The sequence below is a fragment of the Cydia amplana genome, chromosome 12 (assembly GCF_948474715.1).
Source record: "Cydia amplana chromosome 12, ilCydAmpl1.1, whole genome shotgun sequence".
In the NCBI taxonomy this organism is placed as follows: Eukaryota; Metazoa; Arthropoda; class Insecta; order Lepidoptera; family Tortricidae; genus Cydia; species Cydia amplana.
Window position 1 is genome coordinate 17,357,639 of NC_086080.1, and position 26,257 is coordinate 17,383,895.

Genomic DNA, 26,257 nt, shown 5'->3' on the forward strand with positions numbered 1-26,257 from the left:
CATGTTTATCAAGAATCATACAGTCCGCATAAGAAGCGGCTAAACGGACGAGGTGTTTATAATTATCGGGAGATGCTTTTGTTCTCTTAATTTTTTAACGCAAAAGACATCAACTGACGCACGCGGCTACAGCCCAATATCAACCTTCGTACATTCCGACAAGGTTCACAATGACGCGCTACCATAAACTTGTGTTCAGTATAATTTTGAACACCTCGCCCGCTTAGCTTTATTTGCTGATTGTACGTATTAAGTTTTAGGGCAGATAGAATTGATTGACATCATTGTTACCGTGCCTTACATCTTGGGGATGTCAACAGCTTTTGGTTGATTTCCATTATTCAGCCTCCAATCTGTTTTTCTAACTATATGTTTAATTATAATTTATTGTTGTAATATAAAACGTTCTATTGTACATAATAGAGGTCCATAAGAATTAATGTTGTTTTTTTATTTATTCTCTATAAAGTCTATACTATACCTAGACCAAGTCTGCAACGATTTTGATAGCATACGCAGTGCAAGTGTTATTAACGTCATAATATCATAGAAGTTTGTTTCATAGAATACATTCGTTAAAATGACAGGCTTGTATATTGTAATGCGTTTATGAATAATGCCATAACTCTTTTTGGGTCAGTTTGGTAAAGGAATAAAACATGATTTATTACAAAACTGAATGTATGTCATAACTTAAACTTTACTAATGAAATGTCAATAGATGGATAAAGAATAATGAATAATTCTTAGTCTTCATACTTCTCCAGGCTGAGAGTGTACACGTCACTGACCAGGCAGTCTGCCGGCTGAAAACAAAAACGTACACATTAGTCATTTTATAAAATCCAGACAATAACAATCTCTACTTTTGCTAAAATGAAGTTCGTAAGGTGCCCGTCTCCACAAACCAATATAGGCCCCCCTGTGGTGCACAAACCTCACATTGTAGGGACTTGTGATATATTTGCACCTTTGAATTTCTACCCAGGTTTCCTTTACCGAAAAACAGGCACATCTCAGGGAACATAGTGTACAGGTAGATGTCAAAATGATATTTGTTACACAAGTTCCGAAAACTTGGTGCTTTTAGTAACCTACCGGCGCTGCAAGTCTCGTAAAGTCTAAGTGCTCTTGGTCTCGAAATTTGCAAGGGATATACGAGGTAAGAATCCAGATCTATGCCTGAGGGCCTACCACGAAAAACTTGCATCTTGCATATTCCAGCGTTTAGTTTTTCGCGGTAGACCCTCTGGACACTGCTACTTGTAGAAATTGCTATTACCTCTGAACAGATCCCGACCAGCGCATCAGCACAGCCATAGAACTCCTCCTTGAGGGAGATGACGATGGTCTGCAGCGAGCCCTTCTTGCTGCTGTAGGCTACGTTGTTGTATTACCTCTGAACAGATCCCGACCAGCGCATCAGCACAGCCGTAGAACTCCTCCTTGAGGGAGATGACGATGGTCTGCAGCGAGCCCTTCTTGCTGCGGATGTAGGAGGCCACCTTGCCGATGTTGGTGTTGTCGAGCGCCGCGTCGATCTCGTCCAGGAGGAAGAACGGCGCTGGCTGGTAGCTGGAACAAATCATTTACCAGTGAAATCAAGATTATTGTCTGTAATACCGCCCTAGAATGACTTGCAGCGATAGGCAAGATCTCATCAAATATATTTTGGAGAAAATGCTCAATATGTATAGGGCTTAATTCCACCTACCCCGCTACATCATCAGACGTGACCAGCAAATACATGATTACGTTGTCGAATACAATTTGTTTGGAGGAAGCTGATTCAGCCAGGCATCGTGTCTCTCTTTTCTCTGACAGAGACGCTCTAGGTCGCTTGCTTGATTGATTAGGTAAGGTAGGGATTCGTCAGCTCAGAAAATACTTCATATACATCTACATTTTAAAGCATAGAAGGTAGCATCCTTTAGAAGTGGTCTACGCGTGCCTCCGTGAGGGACAAAACATAAATTCGACCAATCATAGCGTCGCATTGGTCGAATTTATTTGTTATAGTGGGCAACAAATAGATTCCACCAATCATCCATACTAATTTATGGTGGAAAATAAAGAAAAGTGTGAGACTGTGACAAGGACAAACAATAATAGCGCTTTCGCTGCTACTCGTACTGAAAGATACATAAGACTATCCCGTTCTGTCAGTTATCCCCACCACTCATGCCCAATCCAGTTATACTAGATTCATGTTTTAAAGCCTGTCAAATGAGTTTTATTCACTCCCATTCACTTCCATTTTTATTCACTGTTCCCTTTAGTTTATTTCCTGACGAAGATGTTCTAGGTCCTTTTTGTACGCTTGATTTGTTAGGATAGGGTTCTTTAGAAGCGCCAACCTAGTTGTGCTTTCGTTAACCTGTGTGTGTGTACCGAGGGTTTATGTGGACTGGTTCATAGCTAGTGCCAATCGCTAACGCTCCGTAGCGAACGAAACGCAACTGCCCCTGTCACATTAATATGGAAGAGTGATAGAAAGACACGAAGCGATTCGATGGCGAAGCGATAGCGATTGTCACCTTGGCTAGACCGGCTGGCGAGAGGGTTGAAAATGAAAATGAAAAATGTTTATTAGGGTAACAAACAAATAACAGTTACAATATATGGCTGGAATTTCCTAGTAGATGAGCATACCAGGATGAGGTATCAGGAAACCTCGCTCTTCCGTTTGAGGTTTACAAGGCGAGAGGGTTATTACCATGAATCTAGTATTAAATTTGATTGGGCATGAGTGGTGGGGGTAACTGACAGAACGGGATAGTAGTCTTACGTATCTTTCAGGAGGAGTAGCAGAGAAAGCGCTATTTTTGTTTGTCCTTGTCACAGTCTCACATTTTTAGGGTAAAAACGGGACCCTATTACTAAGACTCCGCTGTCCGTCCGTCCGTCCGTCTGTCACCAGGCTGTATCTCACGAACCGTGATAGCTAGACAGTTGAAATTTTCACAGATGATGTATTTCTGTTGCCGCTATAACAACAAATACTAAAAACAGAATAAAATAAAGATTTAAGTGGGGCTCCCATACAACAAACGTGATTTTTGACCGAAGTTAAGCAACGTCGGGCGGGGTCAGTACTTGGATGGGTGACCGTTTTTTTGCTTGTTTTGCTCTATTTTTTGTTGACGGTGCGGAACCCTCCGTGCGCGAGTCCGACTCGCACTTGGCCGGTTTTTTTTATTCCCCACCATAAATTAGTATGGATTATGGTGGGCAGCAAATAAATTCGATCAATCATGTCGCATTGCGTATGTTGTCCCTCGCGGAGGCACGCGTATACCATTTCTATAGGGTCCTACCTTCTATGGTTATTATAGCCTGACCAGTAATATATGATAATTGTCAAGAGGGCGCTGCTATTATCACGTATAGGGTGACAATTCAGTGTAGTATGAAAAAATTAGTTCCAGTGAAATTCCGCAACATGGCGCACCCTCAATAAAAAAAAAAAAAAAAAAAAAAGATAAAAGATTTTTATTCGTGACGTTCACAAAACATGTACGAACATGTACAGACAACAACAGCAAGAACAGAAGAGAACAATAAGTGTGCATCACGAAATGGACCCAACTCAGCATAATGCTAGCTATAAAGCCAGCGCTGGTGTTCCGTAGGGCCCTGGGATCCTGGTTCACGTATACCTGTGTATGGCGAAGAGCAGCGCCAGCGCGGCCACGGTCTTCTCGCCGCCGGACAGGTTGGACATGGGCTGGAAGCGCTTGCCGGGCGCCACGCAGTTGTAGTTGACGCCGTCCAGGTACGGCTCCTCCGGGTTCTCGGGCCCGAGGAACGCTTGCGCCGACTGGTTCATCGCCAGCGCCTGGAAACAGATACCATTATGACAGCAAGAGTTACCACATACTGTTGCACTTTTACACGTTTAACCCTTAAATGCATGACTTTTTCTTTTTACCCGAAATTAATATATGTATCACATAATTGTTTGCCGATTCTAGGAAAAATAGTTAAAAAAAATATAACTTCGATTTTCACTGCGAAATCAGTGTTAGAAGTTGAATTGACTAAATCATATTTATGTAAATATGTAATTTTCAGTAATAGATATATGAAATTTTTTACTACCATTAGAAAGGTACACTATTTGTGATATACCTATGATAAAGTTTTTAAATATAAAATAATTACAAACCCCGAAAAATCTGCCCAAAATGACATACTAAAAATCATCAACTTCCAGGTTTTTCCAAGTTTTCCGACATTCCGTCTATAAACAAATGTAATTTTTATAAATTAAAATACTGCGTAAATTTATGTAATGATTCGGAAAATTTATTAGTTTTACTATTGAAATAATATACAAGAACAAATAGAATTTGTTTAATAATGCATAACATTTGATGTTTATGTTGTGTGTATAAATGCATCACTATGCATTTAAGGGTTAAAACAAGAATGAATCTTTGGCATGACTATTTGACTATGATATCATATGTGACGTTATCTATGAAAAGGGACGTTATTGTCGATGGCGCTTACGCCATTATTAACGATGCTCCGTTATAAATACGATGCCTCGCGACGCTGTGCGGCGTAAGCGCCATCGACAATAAGGTCCCTTTTCATAGATAATGCCCCATATCTTCGTCTCAACTCAATTTGAACAGTTATTCCCGTATTATAGTAATGTTGCCCATAATTGTGCCCATTACAAGTTTAAAAATATTAGATTATTTACTTAAAGATGTGTATTACCATCATGCACCTTGTGCTTTGCGATTACGTCTTCCAAAACCGACTTGCCACAGCTTTGGCAGAGAGAGATATCGTTCTGCTACTCCTGTTTTGTACAGTCACCTGCAATAATATGTTATACAACGAAGACCGCAAAAATATCTAACACGATCTTATTTGTAGAGCCATAAGAGTATGTCACATATTTTTGCGGCCTTTGAGGAGTATATGTTATTGCACGTGACTGTACCAAGGATAGGACCTTATGCCTTTTGTAATAAGGTCCACCGATGGACAGTTAACAGTGTTGCTATGTGTACGAGTACTGGATGCGAGGCCGAAAGCCAAGCTTCAAAGCAGAGGTTAGACAGTGAGAGATTATAATGACAGAGTAGCTTCCTTCATGACCTTCTCGAAGGCGAGCTTGGCGTACCTCTCACTCTGGCTGTATATAGCTGTCTCACCTTGTAGATGGCGTCGATCTCGTTAGCCACGTGCTCGAAGCAGTCCATGAACTTGTCGTGGCGTTCCTTCTTGACCTTCTCGAAGGCGAGCTTGGCGTACCTCTCACTCTGGCTGTATATAGCTGTCTCACCTTGTAGATGGCGTCGATCTCGTTGGCCACGTGCTCGAAGCAGTCCATGAACTTGTCGTGGCGTTCCTTCTTGACCTTCTCGAAGGCGAGCTTGGCGTACCTCTCACTCTGGCTGTATATAGCTGTCTCACCTTGTAGATGGCGTCGATCTCGTTGGCCACGTGCTCGAAGCAGTCCATGAACTTGTCGTGGCGTTCTTTCTTGACCTTCTCGAAGGCGAGCTTGGCGTACCTCTCACTCTGGCTGTATATAGCTGTCTCACCTTGTAGATGGCGTCGATCTCGTTGGCCACGTGCTCGAAGCAGTCCATGAACTTGTCGTGGCGTTCTTTCTTGACCTTCTCGAAGGCGAGCTTGGCGTACCTCTCACTCTGGCTGTATATAGCTGTCTCACCTTGTAGATGGCGTCGATCTCGTTGGCCACGTGCTCGAAGCAGTCCATGAACTTGTCGTGGCGTTCTTTCTTGACCTTCTCGAAGGCGAGCTTGGCGTACCTCTCACTCTGGCTGTATATAGCTGTCTCACCTTGTAGATGGCGTCGATCTCGTTGGCCACGTGCTCGAAGCAGTCCATGAACTTGTCGTGGCGTTCTTTCTTGACCTTCTCGAAGGCGAGCTTGGCGTACCTCTCACTCTGGCTGTATATAGCTGTCTCACCTTGTAGATGGCGTCGATCTCGTTGGCCACGTGCTCGAAGCAGTCCATGAACTTGTCGTGGCGTTCCTTCTTGACCTTCTCGAAGGCGAGCTTGGCGTACCTCTCACTCTGGCTGTATATAGCTGTCTCACCTTGTAGATGGCGTCGATCTCGTTGGCCACGTGCTCGAAGCAGTCCATGAACTTGTCGTGGCGTTCCTTCTTGACCTTCTCGAAGGCGAGCTTGGCGTACCTCTCACTCTGGCTGTATATAGCTGTCTCACCTTGTAGATGGCGTCGATCTCGTTGGCCACGTGCTCGAAGCAGTCCATGAACTTGTCGTGGCGTTCCTTCTTGACCTTCTCGAAGGCGAGCTTGGCGTACCTCTCACTCTGGCTGTATATAGCTGTCTCACCTTGTAGATGGCGTCGATCTCGTTGGCCACGTGCTCGAAGCAGTCCATGAACTTGTCGTGGCGTTCTTTCTTGACCTTCTCGAAGGCGAGCTTGGCGTACCTCTCACTCTGGCTGTATATAGCTGTCTCACCTTGTAGATGGCGTCGATCTCGTTGGCCACGTGCTCGAAGCAGTCCATGAACTTGTCGTGGCGTTCTTTCTTGACCTTCTCGAAGGCGAGCTTGGCGTACCTCTCACTCTGGCTGTATATAGCTGTCTCACCTTGTAGATGGCGTCGATCTCGTTGGCCACGTGCTCGAAGCAGTCCATGAACTTGTCGTGGCGTTCCTTCTTGACCTTCTCGAAGGCGAGCTTGGCGTACCTCTCACTCTGGCTGTATATAGCTGTCTCACCTTGTAGATGGCGTCGATCTCGTTGGCCACGTGCTCGAAGCAGTCCATGAACTTGTCGTGGCGTTCTTTCTTGACCTTCTCGAAGGCGAGCTTGGCGTACCTCTCACTCTGGCTGTATATAGCTGTCTCACCTTGTAGATGGCGTCGATCTCGTTGGCCACGTGCTCGAAGCAGTCCATGAACTTGTCGTGGCGTTCTTTCTTGACCTTCTCGAAGGCGAGCTTGGCGTACCTCTCACTCTGGCTGTATATAGCTGTCTCACCTTGTAGATGGCGTCGATCTCGTTGGCCACGTGCTCGAAGCAGTCCATGAACTTGTCGTGGCGTTCCTTCTTGACCTTCTCGAAGGCGAGCTTGGCGTACCTCTCACTCTGGCTGTATATAGCCGTCTCACCTTGTAGATGGCGTCGATCTCGTTGGCCACGTGCACGAAGCAGTCCATGAACTTGTCGTGGCGTTCTTTCTTGACCTTCTCGAAGGCGAGCTTGGCGTACCTCTCACTCTGGCTGTATATAGCTGTCTCACCTTGTAGATGGCGTCGATCTCGTTAGCGACGTGCTCGAAGCAGTCCATGAACTTGTCGTGGCGCTCTTTCTTGACCTTCTCGAAGGCGAGCTTGGCGTACCTCTCACTCTGGCTGTATATAGCTGTCTCACCTTGTAGATGGCGTCGATCTCGTTAGCCACGTGCTCGAAGCAGTCCATGAACTTGTCGTGGCGTTCCTTCTTGACCTTCTCGAAGGCGAGCTTGGCGTACCTCTCACTCTGGCTGTATATAGCTGTCTCACCTTGTAGATGGCGTCGATCTCGTTGGCCACGTGCTCGAAGCAGTCCATGAACTTGTCGTGGCGTTCTTTCTTGACCTTCTCGAAGGCGAGCTTGGCGTACCTCTCACTCTGGCTGTATATAGCTGTCTCACCTTGTAGATGGCGTCGATCTCGTTGGCCACGTGCTCGAAGCAGTCCATGAACTTGTCGTGGCGTTCTTTCTTGACCTTCTCGAAGGCGAGCTTGGCGTACCTCTCACTCTGGCTGTATATAGCTGTCTCACCTTGTAGATGGCGTCGATCTCGTTGGCCACGTGCTCGAAGCAGTCCATGAACTTGTCGTGGCGTTCCTTCTTGACCTTCTCGAAGGCGAGCTTGGCGTACCTCTCACTCTGGCTGTATATAGCCGTCTCACCTTGTAGATGGCGTCGATCTCGTTGGCCACGTGCACGAAGCAGTCCATGAACTTGTCGTGGCGTTCTTTCTTGACCTTCTCGAAGGCGAGCTTGGCGTACCTCTCACTCTGGCTGTATATAGCTGTCTCACCTTGTAGATGGCGTCGATCTCGTTAGCGACGTGCTCGAAGCAGTCCATGAACTTGTCGTGGCGTTCTTTCTTGACCTTCTCGAAGGCGAGCTTGGCGCGGTGCGCTCTCTTGCGGGCCGCCACGAACGCTTCGTTGGTCGCGTTCACTTTCTCGCGGACTTCGTTCAGCTTTTGCATGGCCTGTGGGTGTGTATATTTGTTTTAGAATTAGAAAATAAAAATCGAAGGTTTGTTTACTTGTCAAAAACAGTTGACACGGTTCCTTGTTCTTTTTAATCCTGTGAGTCTCAGTCATAGATAATATCAAAAACCTCTAAGTCTAAGTAAGGCTTTTGACTATTACATAATTAATTTTCTATTAAATTGCATACTTTTTATTTAAATTATGAAATATAATGAAAAGGCACCTACATTTAATGTTTTATGAATAAAATTCGTGTGAAATAGGGACAAACTGTGAAACAGACATGACTGACCCGTCTCTTGTTATTTATGATTCTGTAGCTAACTTCAGAATCCTTAAAATGTAAGTTACCCTCATGTTAGGCGCCTGTATCTTGTCAACTGTGGCCTGCAGGTTGTTGATGGCCTTCTGCAACTTGTCCGCCTTACGTTTCACCTCGTCCGCCTCTTCCAACTCCTTGAGGGACTCCGACAGCGAGCGGTAGTTCACACGGATACTGAAAAAAAACGCGTTTTGATAGTGTCTACTCTTGGAGGATATAATCAAACGGAGACGCCATGTCTGTAATTTTCTGTACAAAACAGTCTGCCGATTTTTGCGGGGGAGGGGAACGTCAAATGTATGCGTAACGTAAAAATAGCCATGTCAGATAAACGTCAGTCCATACATTGTGTATGACCGTTGGCCGCCTATTTTCGACAGAGGGGAAAGCCTGTTAATGGCTACTCCGTTTAGTTGTATCCTCCAAGTGTCTACTATAAACAGAAATATACTCTGCCAAGCAATTTCCGTCAGTTAAAAGAGCGGCAAGTTTTAAAAATGTCGGCGCGAAGGGTTATCGTTGCATATAAAATTTTAATTTCGCGCCTTTTTTTACTGACTATAACTTGTTTGACCGGCTATAGTTGCCATATATTAAAGAAAAAGTGCCAGACCCTATAATTTTTTGTTTGTCTATATTCTCTATCGCTCAATGAGCAAGAACTCAAAGGCAAATAGACGATTTTCGTGTTTCGATGGCTGCTGCTGCTGTATATTTTGTATTTTTGCGGTACTCTCACAGACTTGAACTGACGTCTAAGCTATTGTGTGTACATGGAGTTAAAGACCAAAGGGAGGGATAATCCACTGTGCATCAAAACAGCCGGCTAAAACCTTATGGCGTTATTCATAAAGCTGCTATGTCAGCGGGATCACTATGTCATCCATCTAAACTCGCCGTCATTAGAACTTGCGAACTATGTAAACAAACCGCCATATTGAAATTGTCTCTGAATGATAAATTTACTAGTGATGGGCAACTCTTACTTACTACTTTACTAATGTCAAACCATATCGAGTAATAAAATACCAAAATTAAAAAACAAGTAGTTACTTATTTTTAATTTGTTTAATCACGATCAGAAGACAAATTGGTACTTAAGAATGATGTATTGATGTATTTTACAACCGCGGCGGTAGGTACAGAGCGTGAGTTGGGTAGTGTGTAACGGGTTTATATCACAAACTTTAGTCACAACACTACCTATCATAGACAATTGTAGAATTTAAAAGAAACAAAAACGTCATTCCATCAGGTCCTAATAACCTAAATTATGAAACCATATTAAACTTTTAATTAAATATCCAAGATACAGTTATATATTTATGTATTTTACGGAACGGACCGTTTCAATAGTGTATATGTGTATAGTTTGAATTGTATTTGATGGGGTAGTGTGAAAATTCAAGGAGAAGCAGTCACAAAACAAAGTTACATTGTTTGTTTACATAGTTCGCAAGTTCTAATGACGGCAACTTTAGACAAGTTATACCCATCATCATCATCATACCTGGCGTCCCTGTTGTACTGCTGGGTCGTGGACATAGAGGAGGGGTCGGACTCGTGGTCGCCTATATCCTCCAGGCTGCCTTGCAGCAGCGGGATCACTATGTCATCCATCTGTATGGATAACAGGAGGTTAGGAACTGAAGATATTTAATATCATTCACTGTTTGAAGCTTAATAGTTTTTGTAATGCAATCAGTGCTAGAAAAGACTAAATTTATTGATTTTCACCGCTTTTTACGAACGAAGATGTTTTCGATCATTGACATATTTAAGCAGAATCGCTTTTTTATTTCTGGCCACATTTTTAGAAGTAGTAGAATTAGTAATCACTTTATTGTACAAAAATAGGTTCACACAAAACTTTGAAGAAGTTGACCTCAATTTCGGATAAGTCACTTTCGTTCGTACCTACAAATCCGAACTTATCCCTATAACGGATCTCTTTCAGCTAACCTTCGGGTATATTGCATTTTTCATTCAGAGCAGAAATAAAATGTTTACTTTAAGCAAAATTAGCTTCAACAACGACTTAGGTTAGTTCCCTCAGGGCCCAAGTAAGTTCCTCTATCCCGTATGTAAAGCCTACCTTGCACTGTCGCAGTATGTTGTGGCGGTCGCTGCGCTTGCTCTCGATCTTCGCTTCAATGCTGGCAATCTGCTTCTGCACACTCTGGATGTCTTTCTGGATGGACGCCAGGTCTTTGCGAGCCTGCAAACAAAATTTATAGTCATTTTTAAACATTTATGACCTGGTTTAGTCGCTGCGGGAGGACGATACGCAACAAAAATGTAGGATGTAAAAAAAGCTTTGGTCTAGAGACAGTTTCGAAAAACTCTGCCACATTGACAAATCCGTCCCAGCATCTCCACCATTTCACAATGACCTTGTGTTTTAAAAAAAGGGGCCTATTCCATTTTGGTTGGATAGTCTGTTTCTAGGGGATTATTTTGTATTACGTAGCTTAGCATTTCTTCTTTTCCGCACTTGTATCGTAGATGACTATTTTGTCTAATTAACTATCGAGTCGCTAGTATTCAGTTAGAAGTTCAAATGTTTTCATAAAAGTTTAGGTAAGTGGGTAGTTTTCGAGGAACTGTGTTACATACCTTATTAACTTCTTTTAGACTTAGGCGGCTCGTTTTAGTAATCAAATTCAAGTTAAAAGAGCTAAATAGCGCCTTTACTTAGTTTAGAACACATTTTCTCAGGCAGTCTATTGGCAAGGTGCGAAGTTGGTGGAGGGGGAAGTGGCGCTGATCGTCACAAACACAGGTAATCTTATGGAATGTTCGACATCAGTACTAGCGGCAGCCGCTTGAACTAATTTTACTCCATAAAATTTAACGTAGAAAGTCCGACAAAATGAGGGCAGCACCAGTCGTGCACCTAGCGAATAATAAAATGTAATGCCGGAACCACACTTCGCTATGCGTTATTTGTTATGCGACTACGCTGTATTCGCTCAAATATTTGTTATGTGAGCGAACAACAAACACGGCATCCACACTTCGTGCCGGTGTGCCAAACTTGGTGTCGGTGTGCTAAACATATGTGGTGCGTTTTGACTTTGAAAAGCGTAAGCGAGTGAATGAGTGAACGAAGTGTGGGCAGTCGAGAGGCATATTCGGCTTATTCGTGTCCTTTGAAGTGTGTCAAAAAACCGACAGGTGGACGGATAGGCGTATTTGCTATTCGCGCTTATGCGTTATGCGGGCAAATATAGCAAATATAGACGAATGAACCCTCCACACTTCGTCGTATGCGGCCGAATAACGCGCATAACAAATAACGCATAGCGAAGTGTGGTTCCGGCATAATAGGTCCCTCGCACCTTGTTGACGTCCTCCTCGGCCTTGTCGTGGCGGGCCCTGGCCTCGGCGCGCTCGGCCTTGAGCGCCTCGGCGCGCTGCAGCTCGCGGTCCACCTCCGCGCGCTGCTTGGCCTCGGCCTGCCGCCCCGCCTCCAGCTCGTCCTCGCCGTCCTGCACCGTGCGCTCCCAGCGGGTCACGTTCTCTGACAAATATACTTCTAAATTAACTCTCATTCACAAAGCCATTCCTCCGTTCCCGATCCACCGAACGGATCGATCGCTTGTCAATATTCGCTCGCGCTCAAATCAAGCTCTCAAAATTCAAGGCGAACGCCAGTTCGTCGCTATGACGGGTTCATTTGGCACGGATCGCAGCGGCCACATATGTTACTAGTGAACTCGTGTTAAATTCATTTCACCGTCATCCACGTCCGATCCGCTGGAGCACCTTTGGGCCCGTCGTCACACCTTCAGGTCTCCGTAGCAGAAGCCGGCTTCAAAAAACGAGCACAGAAACGTTACCGGGCCGCGGAAAGATTCAGCAACATTTTTTGGTGGCCCATGAGGGGAATAAAGCAAACTATCAACAATATACTCGTTAGATATAAGTGTGTACAGTAAGCGATTCCAAACCCAAATTCTTGTAAGACATAAGCGACCACGAGTTATAACTCACAATCTAGAAAACGACATTTTAATGCACTTTTAAGGCGTACATTATTAAATGTACAAATGTATTAAATGTTCAGTCAACTCAAAAACAAGCAAGGTACATAAGTTTGAGCACGCGAGGTGCCGTTCAGTAATAGACGACACGACTCTTACCAGGAGACAAGTCCTAGTTACTCAATTAGGAAATAGGGAAGAAGATTTAGTATGCTCACTTTGAGTGTCACGGGACCGCTCGAACTCCAGGTTGGAAGCGATGCGGTCGATTTGCGCCTCAAACTCCATACGACGCTTGGCGCGCTCCTGCTGCGCGCGCAGCTCGCGTTCTTCGTACTGACTGTTGGAAACAAGTGACATGTTTGTTTAACCAATGGTCGGTTGCACCAAAACGTCTTTCACCATTAAAAAGTTTGCATAATGTTATGGTATGAGAAGTTTCATAGTCCACTGCTATGTGGCGTTGAATAGTCCGTCAATTCTGGTTGGTGCAACTGTGTTACAAAGGTTAAAATATTTCAGGTCATTTAAATTAATTAAGAATAACACATGGGCACGATTTTTTCCTAGAGTTTACAAATCTTATACTGACTTCATCATTGTCTTTTTGGTATGTATAAAATCTTTTGCCAATCCTACGTAATGGAATAATACTATTACCGTATGTTGGCGACACCTATGTCGCGGCAGAAGCGGCGGAAGACCACATCTTCTACGTTGTTCATGTTCTCTTTCACCTCCTGGATCTTAGCATCGCGAGCGGCGATGGTACGCTCGATCGCTTCGATTTGAGGCTAAACGTACAAAAAAATACAGTTAACATGACGAAAAATTACAAAAATGCGTGCTTCATCATTTTCCTCGCGTTGTCCCGGCATTTTGCCACGGCTCATGGGAGCATGGGGTCCGCTTGGCAATGAATGCCAGGAATTGGTGGGAAAATGCATACTTATGGCACCATATACTTGATATACTATTTAAAACCAACCGTCAACAGATAACAAGGAAATTTTGAAGAGTTCTTAATACTTGCAGAAGAAGTTTGAAATATTCTACTGGTATATGTATCTAGCAAAATAAGGGTTCCTTTTTACCGTTGATACGTAACCCTAAAAAGAGACACTTACTCCGAAGTTGTCCATGGCTCTCTCGAGTTCCGCTAACTCTGCGTCCAACTGTTTGATCTGCTTCAACTGCAACAAACATAAACCTTTTACGGCTACAGCAAAATTGTTTAAAAGTTTAAATTTTTATGTTTTAATGAAAGGCAAATGCAATGAAAAAGTACATTACGATACAATTACCTTTTTGCACGTGTATTGTACAATGTTTTACAGTACATATGGCCCTTTGAATTTTCCACATACGCACGTATAGTGATAGTTGCCGCACTAGGGCGGTAAATTAGTAGACTATTTCCGAGGGTAGACGCCAAGAAAAAATATATTTAAGTTTTCGTTCTGCGTTTGTGAAACGACCCATAAGAATTTAGCAATAAATCCTTTAGAAACTTAGTCTAATGTCATCAACTCGGATTCCTAGCGAGATTTCTTAACGCTTTCTCTCAGCTTTTCAGTAAGATTTGTCTTCTTGGCCTTGAGTTGGCCGAGGTGCTTCCTGGCCCTTCGTTCATAACCAACTAAAGCCAACAAACATCAGCAGAAGTCCTTTAAAATCTTACCGTAGTATCCCGGTCGCTCTGCGCATACTTCAATCTCGCTTCTAGCCCTCGAATCTGCGAGTCCACCGTCGTCAGCTCAGATTCCTTGCGAGATTTCTTCATGCTCTCTCTCAGCTCTTCCGTGAGCTTCTCCTTCTTGGCCTTGAGTTGGGAGAGGTGTTTCTCGTCCCAGCGCTTGGCCTTGCGAGCCAAGTCGAGGGAACCGCCGGAGATGATGCCGGATTTCTGGTAGAATGTCCCGTCCAGCGCCAGTGCCTGTGTCACAGATTATAGTTGGTGTTACGTTACAAAAAATATATTTTAAGATTGTAGAGATATTTATCTACAAATAAGCATAAAGGTATATATGATAGATCTTAATTAAAGTCGAATCACACTTGTAAAAACATGTTTTTTGTTTTAGCTTACTTCATAACACAATTAAAGTACAGCAATTAATCATAGGGTCATATAAAAAAATATATAAAATAGGGTTAATATTATTTTAATTAGTACCAATTTTTGCAGGAAGGTCACAGTATAAAGAGGGATCTCTTTGGACCAGTATCACAACTTCTACTATTTTTTTTTCACTACCTATATTCAACAGTACATTTATAACAACTTGCATAACGACAGTCCACTAAAGTGACAAATTCAAACTTGTTTTAACTGTGGACCGCTTAATTATTTACGTTCTAAGGTTCTAGTTAGTTAGTTAGTTAGTGTTTCTGGGCATTTTCCGCAAATCGACAACCATTGTGCCTATTTTGCGTGAAACGAGGTGGCGCTACTCTAACCACCCCAGCTCCTCCATGAAACCTAGCAGTGTTTTCAGGTTGCCGACTGCCTCTTTTAGTGTGCTCGGAGTCCCTAGGTATTTATTCTTGTATGTTTCTACCTGTTTGCAGTCTAGGAGTATGTGTTTTGTTGTTTCCTCTTCTTCCATGCACGCTCTGCACAAGGGGCTGTCCGTTTTACCCATATTGTGTAGGTGTTTGTTTAGTGTGTTATGTCCTGTGATAAGTCCTATTATTTTACGTAGTTGTCGCCTAGGTGTTTTCAGTAGTATTTTCTAAGGTTCTAACTTTGAGTAGTAGTTGTAAATGTGTGCACTTGCATCGTATCGGCTGTTCTTGCTACGGTCTAGATCGTAGGCGACCCTCGAGGCGTCCTCGGGCGTCTCGCAGACGAGCGCGTTGTTGGTGACGAACAACACCGCGCGGTGGATCGCCGCCGGCTCGAACCGCAGCACGTCGAACAGCAGCTTCACGTTCTTCGGCTCGCGGATGTCGCTGTAGGAAAAGGAAAGTGTCAGGACGTGCAAACAGGCAGGATGGCCGAGCAGGACGGGAAGCCGGAGAGCTAGCCACGGCAATAGGTATGCAATTTATAGAGCAACGAAATCCCTCTAGTTAGTATGCCATACTATCATTATTAATTAATCCGGGCGCCTGGCAGCTGTCTAGCGGTGGGTGTGGGAGTGGATGGGCAACAAAGTGGTTGTAAAATCAATTGAAGGTGTGCAATTTATAGAGCTCTGTGGTTGGTGTGATATAACAGCTAATTATGTATTTAATTCAAATATAACAATGCCAGGCGTTTTATTTGGGGGAAAAGTAGTGCCAGGTGATAAAAATCGATAAAAAAACACAATTACTTGTGCGCCTGTAGGAAGATCACGAGCAAATTGCACCTGACTCACAATCTATGCGTAAAGCAATTGTGAGTACTTCCTGCAGGCGCACAAAGTGATTGTGTATTTTCATCACCTGGCACTACTTTTCCCCCAAATAAAACGCCTGGCATTGTTATATTTGAATTAAATACATAATTAGCTATTATATCACACCAAACACAGAGCTCTATAAATTGCACACCTTCAATTGATTTTACAACCACTTTGTTGCCCATCCACCCCCACAACCACCGCTAGACAGCTGCCAGGCGCCCGGATTAATTAATAATGATAGTATGGCATACTAACTAGAGGGATTTCGTTGCTCTATAAATTGCATACCTATTTCCGTGGCTAGCTCTTAGACCAACAGGCAGGATAGCCGAATCAAGAATAGAAAATAGTCTTTACAGTACATATGGGGCTACTTTTCCGCACTAGTGCGTAAAATAGGACTTTTCGTGCGATGTCGAAACTTTAAAGTGCCATATGTACTGTAAAACGTTGTTCGATACACGTGCGAATAGGTAATTCGCAACTCGTGTCGATATAAAACACTCCCTTCGGTCGTGTTTTAATTTATCGCCACTCGTTTCGATTTTCCTCTTTTTCGCACTTGTATCGAAAATAACTATACAGATGTAGTGCATAATTGTTTTCCATCGTACTTTCCCGGAAACGTTCGTATTTCACAGTCAACCTCAGTAGGCTCAGTATTTTTTGTACCGAGACTGACTGAAATAGCAAGCCACGTTCGTACGTTTCCGTGATGTAAAATAATTATGCACTACATCTGTAACTAGGATTCATTTCTCCTGCGATTTCAAAAGGTGTAAAACGGGGCATAACAAAGCGAGCTTCACGTTCTTGTACACGCGGATGTCTCTGTGTTGGAAGATAAGTGTCAGAACGTAAGTCAGAGTAGCCGAGTCGCAGTTAACAAATAAATCCTAATAGGATATCTTTCTGTTTCGAATAACGTAAAAGAAGTACACACAACCTTAATGTTAAGGCAATAAGGCGTGGTTCCTAACCTGGGGGTAATTACCCCCGTGGGGGTAAAACTGGTATTTTATGGGGGTAATAAGCTAACATAATTTAACAATACAACAAACGTAAACGTTTTATTTTTTATTACCATTGGGAGGAGGGGTAAAATCAGGTTCCCTAATTAGTCATAGGGGTGACCGGACTGAAAAGGTTAGGAACCACTGCAATAAGGTCATATAATACAACATATTTTAATACCTTGACTGTATTTGCCAAAGACATTTTTTCGTCACCAGTTTTTTTTTTTCACCCACATGACGGCCCTGCCAGGACAATACTTACCGTAGTCTCTCTCTTAACGGCTTTGCCTGAATATAGTCCAGTGGAAGGAAAGTCTCAGGTTCCAACATCCTTTCCTTTAAGACCTGAATGCAGCGGCGAGCGGTCTTCTCGGTGTCCACAACTATGGCCTCCATGTACTTGCCGAGGACCTTGGTGATAGCCACATTGTAGCGCTTGTGTGTGGGCTGGCACATGTTGATCATGCGGTCGTACTGCGGACAACATACGAGGGGCGTTCAAAATATTCTCGGTATTGATATCTTACAACCTCTTCTAAAATTTCTTTCGTTACTGGCCGCTAAGGTTTATTCATTGACATTAAAAAAAAGTATAATTCGAAGCGAGATGTTCTTTTGTTTTTCTGCAATTGCTGAACAAACATGAACATCATGTGGGAATTGACAATGTTAACTAAATTAGAACATCGATGCGTGATAAAATTCTTGACAAAACAGGGTAAAAATCAAAAAACCATAAAAGAGGAAATGGATTGTGTTTACCGTGAGTCTGCTCCTTCTTTATCTACCATTCAAAAGTGGTCAAGCGAGTTTAAACGTGGAAGGGAGAGTGTTGAAGACGACCCTAGACCTGGCCGGCCTGTAGTAGCTACTTCACAAGAAAATATTGATAAAGTGGAAAAACTTATATTGGAAGATGGTCGAGTGAAGGTAAAATCTATAGCACAAGTAACCAATCTCTCTATTGGTACCATACATGATATTATCCATGACCATCTTAATATGTCAAAAGTAAGTGCAAGATGGGTTCCGCGAATGCTGACTCGGCTTCAAAAAGGCATGCGTGTAGCTTGTTGTTCCGATTTTATTGACCTGTGCGGTGAAAATCCTGATGAGGTGCTGCAAAGAATAGTTACTGGAGATGAAACCTGGGTTCATCATTATGACCCAGAGAGTAAACAAGAGTCCATGCAGTGGCACATTAAGGGTTCAGCTCATCCCAAGAAGTTCAAGGTCATCCCTTCAGCTGGCAAGGTCATGGCCACGATATTTTGGGATTGTGAAGGAGTATTACAGATCGATTATAAAGAAAAAGGTGTAAATATCACAGGACAGTACTACGCTAACATTCTACGTCAATTAAAGGATGCAATCAAAGAAAAGAGGCGAGGAAAGTTAACCAAAGGTGTTATGCTTCTGCATGACAACGCCCCCGTCCATACTGCTCATATTGCCAAGGCAGCTATTGTTGAATGTGGGTTTGAAACTGTTACTCACCCACCGTATAGTCCGGACTTAGCCCCCAGCGACTTCTTTTTGTTCCCCAATCTTAAAAAGGATCTGCGTGGAAATAAATTTTCCGATGATGAAGCATTGAAGGCGGCAGTGGAGGAGCATTTTTACACCAAAGATAAAAAATATTTTTATGCAGGATTAATAAAAATAATTGATCGATCTTTTAAGTGTATGAACATAGGGGGGGAGTATATTGAAAAATAAAAATATCAAACTTTTCGTACTTGTTTGTTTTCATTCTCATACCGAGAATATTTTGAATACCCCTCGTATTGGGTATACTGATTACAATGCTGCGATAAAGTGGATAGATGTGACATAGAAGTAGATGTGGTATAACATTTTGACCAAGATCGTCCTTGCCCTACTGAAGAACGGTACGGTCGATTGGTCGCTTTATCTTGTGCAAAATGATTTGCAATAGAAAATTACTAAGAATAACTGCTGTGTTTATCTGCCTTAAATTATGTCGGTCACCCAAGTCGGATATCTGGCATCCTTAGGGCCGGTACAGACGGACTGCAACCCTACTGCAACTTGTATGGGAACTGCACGCCGACGTAGCAGTTGCCGTGCAGTTCCCATACAAGTTGCAGTAGGGTTGCAGTCCGTCTGTATCGTCGCTTAGGTTTGCACGCGGCCATTAGGCGAACGAATGTAGCTACATAACCACAGAATAAGTAATAGTATTATCATACAGAACGGACACGCACCGCCCCGCCCCGATTCAGATTACCTCGCCCGCGACAGGCCACGACATGAATGTGTGCGTAAGTCGCTCTACTGAGAGCATGTCAGGATTCCGTCAGAAACTCAATGACGCGTGTACAGACGTGCCCCGCACACATATAAACGCAAATCATTTTTGATGTATGGCGTGTCCGCCCTGTGACATAACTCACCACGCCGGGTATCTCCCGCTTGAAGTTCTCGACGATCTCCTGTTTCTTCCTCCTCCTCGCCTCCTCGTGTTTGTCGACGCGCGCGTCGCCGAGCTGAGAGGCGACGTCTTCTAGTGCCGCTTGTAGCTCGTCAGCGCGGCTGCGGCAGGAACCAACGTCCGCCTATTAATATAAATTATGTCATACATTGTTATACAAAAAAAAAAATATCGAAATGAGTGTGCCAAAACTTTTAACTGACCATTGGTGTACCTTATGTCTTTACAATACGGCTCACAACAACTAGCCTATACTAATTCACCTGCAACTCCGCCCGGAGCCTGCGTTGCTCTTCAAGCGCTTGCTCGGAACTGCGGATGTGCTCGTTCAGTTTCTCCACGCGCTTCATTGCCTCGTTTCTCTCATGACCCTGCGAACAGAGGCGTTTTATAAAATAATTACATATAGAGGACCTACTTATAAATGTTATAGTATGAAATTTGAAATATTTATTACACACTGTCCATACAAGAGTGAACCACCGCGCGAAATAGTTACTGTGTAGGTAGATGTAAATGGTTAAAATATTCAGGTAATTAGCCACCTAGCCCGTTCATTAAACGCCGGCATCTAATTAAACGGCCGAAGAACCAGCCAAGTTGATCGCAACGTTTAACCAGATTCTGAGGCAAAATTTCGCTTAGTCGTTTAGTTGTTTACTGTGAAAATTATGCCTCATGAAAATTATGGCTGCTATTCGTGGCGGAGTCGTATTAGAGGTTAGTGTCCAGTGTGTAGTTATTTTTTTTAAACTTGAGATACAGGATTTTCCTAGTTTAGGTAGTCACTAAAAAGCCTTACTTTATAAGATATTATTAACCTAATATTAAATGTATGGCTATGTTTTTTTGAATAAAGTTTTATTTATTTACATATACAGGGTGGCCCATTTAGATCGGTCAGTATGGGAAAATCTGAAGCTATAAGACATACGACGATCTCTTCTTAGGAACCATGTCATCGATTTAACAAGAAAAACTGCATTCATACATTTAAATTTTTTTTATGTAAAATGTATTGAAAAAAATGGTGGCCATTTCGAAAACATACTAAAATAAATTAAAGGATATGAAAACAATGCATTTTATTTATTTCAGACATCATGTTTCATAGTAACATTTACTGCTTAAGACCTACACAGTCGATATCTAAATAGAAATAATTTTAGATTTTTTTTTTCAAAACGTCCGGGTTCGATTCCCGAGCTGAGTACACATTTTTTTTAAATGTATGAATGCAGTTTTAATTGTTACTAAAATCGATGACACGGTTCCTAAGAAGAGATCGTCGTATGTCTTATAGTTTCAGATTTTCCGATACTGACCGATCTAAATGGGCCACCCTGTATATACCTTCTGGCGGTGCTTGTTCTCCAGCTCGCCCTTGCGGCGCAGCTCGTTGTCCAGGCGGTCCTGGTCGGCCTTCTGCTCGCGGTTCACGGAGTCCAGCTCCTGCAGGTAGCGGGCCGCCTGCCGCGACGCTTCCACCTCCAGCTGTTCGTATTAGAGGCTAGTGTCCAGTGTGTAGTGACATACCTTCTGGCGGTGCTTGTTCTCCAGCTCGCCCTTGCGGCGCAGCTCGTTGTCCAGGCGGTCCTGGTCGGCCTTCTGCTCGCGGTTCACGGAGTCCAGCTCCTGCAGGTAGCGGGCCGCCTGCCGCGACGCTTCCACCTCCAGCTGTTCGTATTAGAGGCTAGTGTCCAGTGTGTAGTGACATACCTTCTGGCGGTGCTTGTTCTCCAGCTCGCCCTTGCGGCGCAGCTCGTTGTCCAGGCGGTCCTGGTCGGCCTTCTGCTCGCGGTTCACGGAGTCCAGCTCCTGCAGGTAGCGGGCCGCCTGCCGCGACGCTTCCACCTCCAGCTGTTCGTATTAGAGGCTAGTGTCCAGTGTGTAGTGACATACCTTCTGGCGGTGCTTGTTCTCCAGCTCGCCCTTGCGGCGCAGCTCGTTGTCCAGGCGGTCCTGGTCGGCCTTCTGCTCGCGGTTCACGGAGTCCAGCTCCTGCAGGTAGCGGGCCGCCTGCCGCGACGCTTCCACCTCCAGCTGTTCGTATTAGAGGCTAGTGTCCAGTGTGTAGTGACATACCTTCTGGCGGTGCTTGTTCTCCAGCTCGCCCTTGCGGCGCAGCTCGTTGTCCAGGCGGTCCTGGTCGGCCTTCTGCTCGCGGTTCACGGAGTCCAGCTCCTGCAGGTAGCGGGCCGCCTGCCGCGACGCTTCCACCTCCAGCTGTTCGTATTAGAGGCTAGTGTCCAGTGTGTAGTGACATACCTTCTGGCGGTGCTTGTTCTCCAGCTCGCCCTTGCGGCGCAGCTCGTTGTCCAGGCGGTCCTGGTCGGCCTTCTGCTCGCGGTTCACGGAGTCCAGCTCCTGCAGGTAGCGGGCCGCCTGCCGCGACGCTTCCACCTCCAGCTGTTCGTATTAGAGGCTAGTGTCCAGTGTGTAGTGACATACCTTCTGGCGGTGCTTGTTCTCCAGCTCGCCCTTGCGGCGCAGCTCGTTGTCCAGGCGGTCCTGGTCGGCCTTCTGCTCGCGGTTCACGGAGTCCAGCTCCTGCAGGTAGCGGGCCGCCTGCCGCGACGCTTCCACCTCCAGCTGTTCGTATTAGAGGCTAGTGTCCAGTGTGTAGTGACATACCTTCTGGCGGTGCTTGTTCTCCAGCTCGCCCTTGCGGCGCAGCTCGTTGTCCAGGCGGTCCTGGTCGGCCTTCTGCTCGCGGTTCACGGAGTCCAGCTCCTGCAGGTAGCGGGCCGCCTGCCGCGACGCTTCCACCTCCAGCTGTTCGTATTAGAGGCTAGTGTCCAGTGTGTAGTGACATACCTTCTGGCGGTGCTTGTTCTCCAGCTCGCCCTTGCGGCGCAGCTCGTTGTCCAGGCGGTCCTGGTCGGCCTTCTGCTCGCGGTTCACGGAGTCCAGCTCCTGCAGGTAGCGGGCCGCCTGCCGCGACGCTTCCACCTCCAGCTGTTCGTATTAGAGGCTAGTGTCCAGTGTGTAGTGACATACCTTCTGGCGGTGCTTGTTCTCCAGCTCGCCCTTGCGGCGCAGCTCGTTGTCCAGGCGGTCCTGGTCGGCCTTCTGCTCGCGGTTCACGGAGTCCAGCTCCTGCAGGTAGCGGGCCGCCTGCCGCGACGCTTCCACCTCCAGCTGTTCGTATTAGAGGCTAGTGTCCAGTGTGTAGTGACATACCTTCTGGCGGTGCTTGTTCTCCAGCTCGCCCTTGCGGCGCAGCTCGTTGTCCAGGCGGTCCTGGTCGGCCTTCTGCTCGCGGTTCACGGAGTCCAGCTCCTGCAGGTAGCGGGCCGCCTGCCGCGACGCTTCCACCTCCAGCTGTTCGTATTAGAGGCTAGTGTCCAGTGTGTAGTGACATACCTTCTGGCGGTGCTTGTTCTCCAGCTCGCCCTTGCGGCGCAGCTCGTTGTCCAGGCGGTCCTGGTCGGCCTTCTGCTCGCGGTTCACGGAGTCCAGCTCCTGCAGGTAGCGGGCCGCCTGCCGCGACGCTTCCACCTCCAGCTGTTCGTATTAGAGGCTAGTGTCCAGTGTGTAGTGACATACCTTCTGGCGGTGCTTGTTCTCCAGCTCGCCCTTGCGGCGCAGCTCGTTGTCCAGGCGGTCCTGGTCGGCCTTCTGCTCGCGGTTCACGGAGTCCAGCTCCTGCAGGTAGCGGGCCGCCTGCCGCGACGCTTCCACCTCCAGCTGTTCGTATTAGAGGCTAGTGTCCAGTGTGTAGTGACATACCTTCTGGCGGTGCTTGTTCTCCAGCTCGCCCTTGCGGCGCAGCTCGTTGTCCAGGCGGTCCTGGTCGGCCTTCTGCTCGCGGTTCACGGAGTCCAGCTCCTGCAGGTAGCGGGCCGCCTGCCGCGACGCTTCCACCTCCAGCTGTTCGTATTAGAGGCTAGTGTCCAGTGTGTAGTGACATACCTTCTGGCGGTGCTTGTTCTCCAGCTCGCCCTTGCGGCGCAGCTCGTTGTCCAGGCGGTCCTGGTCGGCCTTCTGCTCGCGGTTCACGGAGTCCAGCTCCTGCAGGTAGCGGGCCGCCTGCCGCGACGCTTCCACCTCCAGCTGTTCGTATTAGAGGCTAGTGTCCAGTGTGTAGTGACATACCTTCTGGCGGTGCTTGTTCTCCAGCTCGCCCTTGCGGCGCAGCTCGTTGTCCAGGCGGTCCTGGTCGGCCTTCTGCTCGCGGTTCACGGAGTCCAGCTCCTGCAGGTAGCGGGCCGCCTGCCGCGACGCTTCCACCTCCAGCTGTTCGTATTAGAGGCTAGTGTCCAGTGTGTAGTGACATACCTTCTGGCGGTGCTTGTTCTCCAGCTCGCCCTTGCGGCGCAGCTCGTTGTCCAGGCGGTCCTGGTCGGCCTTCTGCTCGCGGTTCACGGAGTCCAGCTCCTGCAGGTAGCGGGCCGCCTGCCGCGACGCTTCCACCTCCAGCTGTTCGTATTAGAGGCTAGTGTCCAGTGTGTAGTGACATACCTTCTGGCGGTGCTTGTTCTCCAGCTCGCCCTTGCGGCGCAGCTCGTTGTCCAGGCGGTCCTGGTCGGCCTTCTGCTCGCGGTTCACGGAGTCCAGCTCCTGCAGGTAGCGGGCCGCCTGCCGCGACGCTTCCACCTCCAGCTGTTCGTATTAGAGGCTAGTGTCCAGTGTGTAGTGACATACCTTCTGGCGGTGCTTGTTCTCCAGCTCGCCCTTGCGGCGCAGCTCGTTGTCCAGGCGGTCCTGGTCGGCCTTCTGCTCGCGGTTCACGGAGTCCAGCTCCTGCAGGTAGCGGGCCGCCTGCCGCGACGCTTCCACCTCCAGCTGTTCGTATTAGAGGCTAGTGTCCAGTGTGTAGTGACATACCTTCTGGCGGTGCTTGTTCTCCAGCTCGCCCTTGCGGCGCAGCTCGTTGTCCAGGCGGTCCTGGTCGGCCTTCTGCTCGCGGTTCACGGAGTCCAGCTCCTGCAGGTAGCGGGCCGCCTGCCGCGACGCTTCCACCTCCAGCTGTTCGTATTAGAGGCTAGTGTCCAGTGTGTAGTGACATACCTTCTGGCGGTGCTTGTTCTCCAGCTCGCCCTTGCGGCGCAGCTCGTTGTCCAGGCGGTCCTGGTCGGCCTTCTGCTCGCGGTTCACGGAGTCCAGCTCCTGCAGGTAGCGGGCCGCCTGCCGCGACGCTTCCACCTCCAGCTGTTCGTATTAGAGGCTAGTGTCCAGTGTGTAGTGACATACCTTCTGGCGGTGCTTGTTCTCCAGCTCGCCCTTGCGGCGCAGCTCGTTGTCCAGGCGGTCCTGGTCGGCCTTCTGCTCGCGGTTCACGGAGTCCAGCTCCTGCAGGTAGCGGGCCGCCTGCCGCGACGCTTCCACCTCCAGCTGTTCGTATTAGAGGCTAGTGTCCAGTGTGTAGTGACATACCTTCTGGCGGTGCTTGTTCTCCAGCTCGCCCTTGCGGCGCAGCTCGTTGTCCAGGCGGTCCTGGTCGGCCTTCTGCTCGCGGTTCACGGAGTCCAGCTCCTGCAGGTAGCGGGCCGCCTGCCGCGACGCTTCCACCTCCAGCTGTTCGTATTAGAGGCTAGTGTCCAGTGTGTAGTGACATACCTTCTGGCGGTGCTTGTTCTCCAGCTCGCCCTTGCGGCGCAGCTCGTTGTCCAGGCGGTCCTGGTCGGCCTTCTGCTCGCGGTTCACGGAGTCCAGCTCCTGCAGGTAGCGGGCCGCCTGCCGCGACGCTTCCACCTCCAGCTGTTCGTATTAGAGGCTAGTGTCCAGTGTGTAGTGACATACCTTCTGGCGGTGCTTGTTCTCCAGCTCGCCCTTGCGGCGCAGCTCGTTGTCCAGGCGGTCCTGGTCGGCCTTCTGCTCGCGGTTCACGGAGTCCAGCTCCTGCAGGTAGCGGGCCGCCTGCCGCGACGCTTCCACCTCCAGCTGTTCGTATTAGAGGCTAGTGTCCAGTGTGTAGTGACATACCTTCTGGCGGTGCTTGTTCTCCAGCTCGCCCTTGCGGCGCAGCTCGTTGTCCAGGCGGTCCTGGTCGGCCTTCTGCTCGCGGTTCACGGAGTCCAGCTCCTGCAGGTAGCGGGCCGCCTGCCGCGACGCTTCCACCTCCAGCTGTTCGTATTAGAGGCTAGTGTCCAGTGTGTAGTGACATACCTTCTGGCGGTGCTTGTTCTCCAGCTCGCCCTTGCGGCGCAGCTCGTTGTCCAGGCGGTCCTGGTCGGCCTTCTGCTCGCGGTTCACGGAGTCCAGCTCCTGCAGGTAGCGGGCCGCCTGCCGCGACGCTTCCACCTCCAGCTGTTCGTATTAGAGGCTAGTGTCCAGTGTGTAGTGACATACCTTCTGGCGGTGCTTGTTCTCCAGCTCGCCCTTGCGGCGCAGCTCGTTGTCCAGGCGGTCCTGGTCGGCCTTCTGCTCGCGGTTCACGGAGTCCAGCTCCTGCAGGTAGCGGGCCGCCTGCCGCGACGCTTCCACCTCCAGCTGTTCGTATTAGAGGCTAGTGTCCAGTGTGTAGTGACATACCTTCTGGCGGTGCTTGTTCTCCAGCTCGCCCTTGCGGCGCAGCTCGTTGTCCAGGCGGTCCTGGTCGGCCTTCTGCTCGCGGTTCACGGAGTCCAGCTCCTGCAGGTAGCGGGCCGCCTGCCGCGACGCTTCCACCTCCAGCTGTTCGTATTAGAGGCTAGTGTCCAGTGTGTAGTGACATACCTTCTGGCGGTGCTTGTTCTCCAGCTCGCCCTTGCGGCGCAGCTCGTTGTCCAGGCGGTCCTGGTCGGCCTTCTGCTCGCGGTTCACGGAGTCCAGCTCCTGCAGGTAGCGGGCCGCCTGCCGCGACGCTTCCACCTCCAGCTGTTCGTATTAGAGGCTAGTGTCCAGTGTGTAGTGACATACCTT

At 47.2% G+C, this 26,257-nt stretch overlaps 1 protein-coding gene across 1 annotated transcript in view; it reads right to left on the reverse strand.

Moving 5' to 3' along the window:
* Window positions 1-676: 676 nt before the first annotated feature.
* LOC134653165 (structural maintenance of chromosomes protein 1A) overlaps window positions 677-26,257 on the reverse strand; it is a 47,214-nt gene continuing 21,633 nt past the window's right edge. Inside the window, exons 10-25 of the mRNA XM_063508514.1 lie at window positions 19,675-19,782; window positions 19,374-19,535; window positions 17,219-17,430; window positions 15,329-15,503; window positions 14,230-14,484; window positions 13,676-13,741; window positions 13,209-13,342; window positions 12,767-12,888; window positions 11,904-12,085; window positions 10,658-10,780; window positions 10,073-10,182; window positions 8,592-8,736; window positions 8,057-8,236; window positions 3,660-3,838; window positions 1,398-1,575; window positions 677-806 (exon numbers count right to left, since the gene is read on the reverse strand). Of these exons, the coding sequence (XP_063364584.1) occupies window positions 747-806; window positions 1,398-1,575; window positions 3,660-3,838; window positions 8,057-8,236; window positions 8,592-8,736; window positions 10,073-10,182; window positions 10,658-10,780; window positions 11,904-12,085; window positions 12,767-12,888; window positions 13,209-13,342; window positions 13,676-13,741; window positions 14,230-14,484; window positions 15,329-15,503; window positions 17,219-17,430; window positions 19,374-19,535; window positions 19,675-19,782 (2,391 nt within the window). The 3' untranslated portion in view covers window positions 677-746. The remainder of the gene's footprint in view (window positions 807-1,397; window positions 1,576-3,659; window positions 3,839-8,056; window positions 8,237-8,591; window positions 8,737-10,072; window positions 10,183-10,657; window positions 10,781-11,903; window positions 12,086-12,766; window positions 12,889-13,208; window positions 13,343-13,675; window positions 13,742-14,229; window positions 14,485-15,328; window positions 15,504-17,218; window positions 17,431-19,373; window positions 19,536-19,674; window positions 19,783-26,257) is intronic.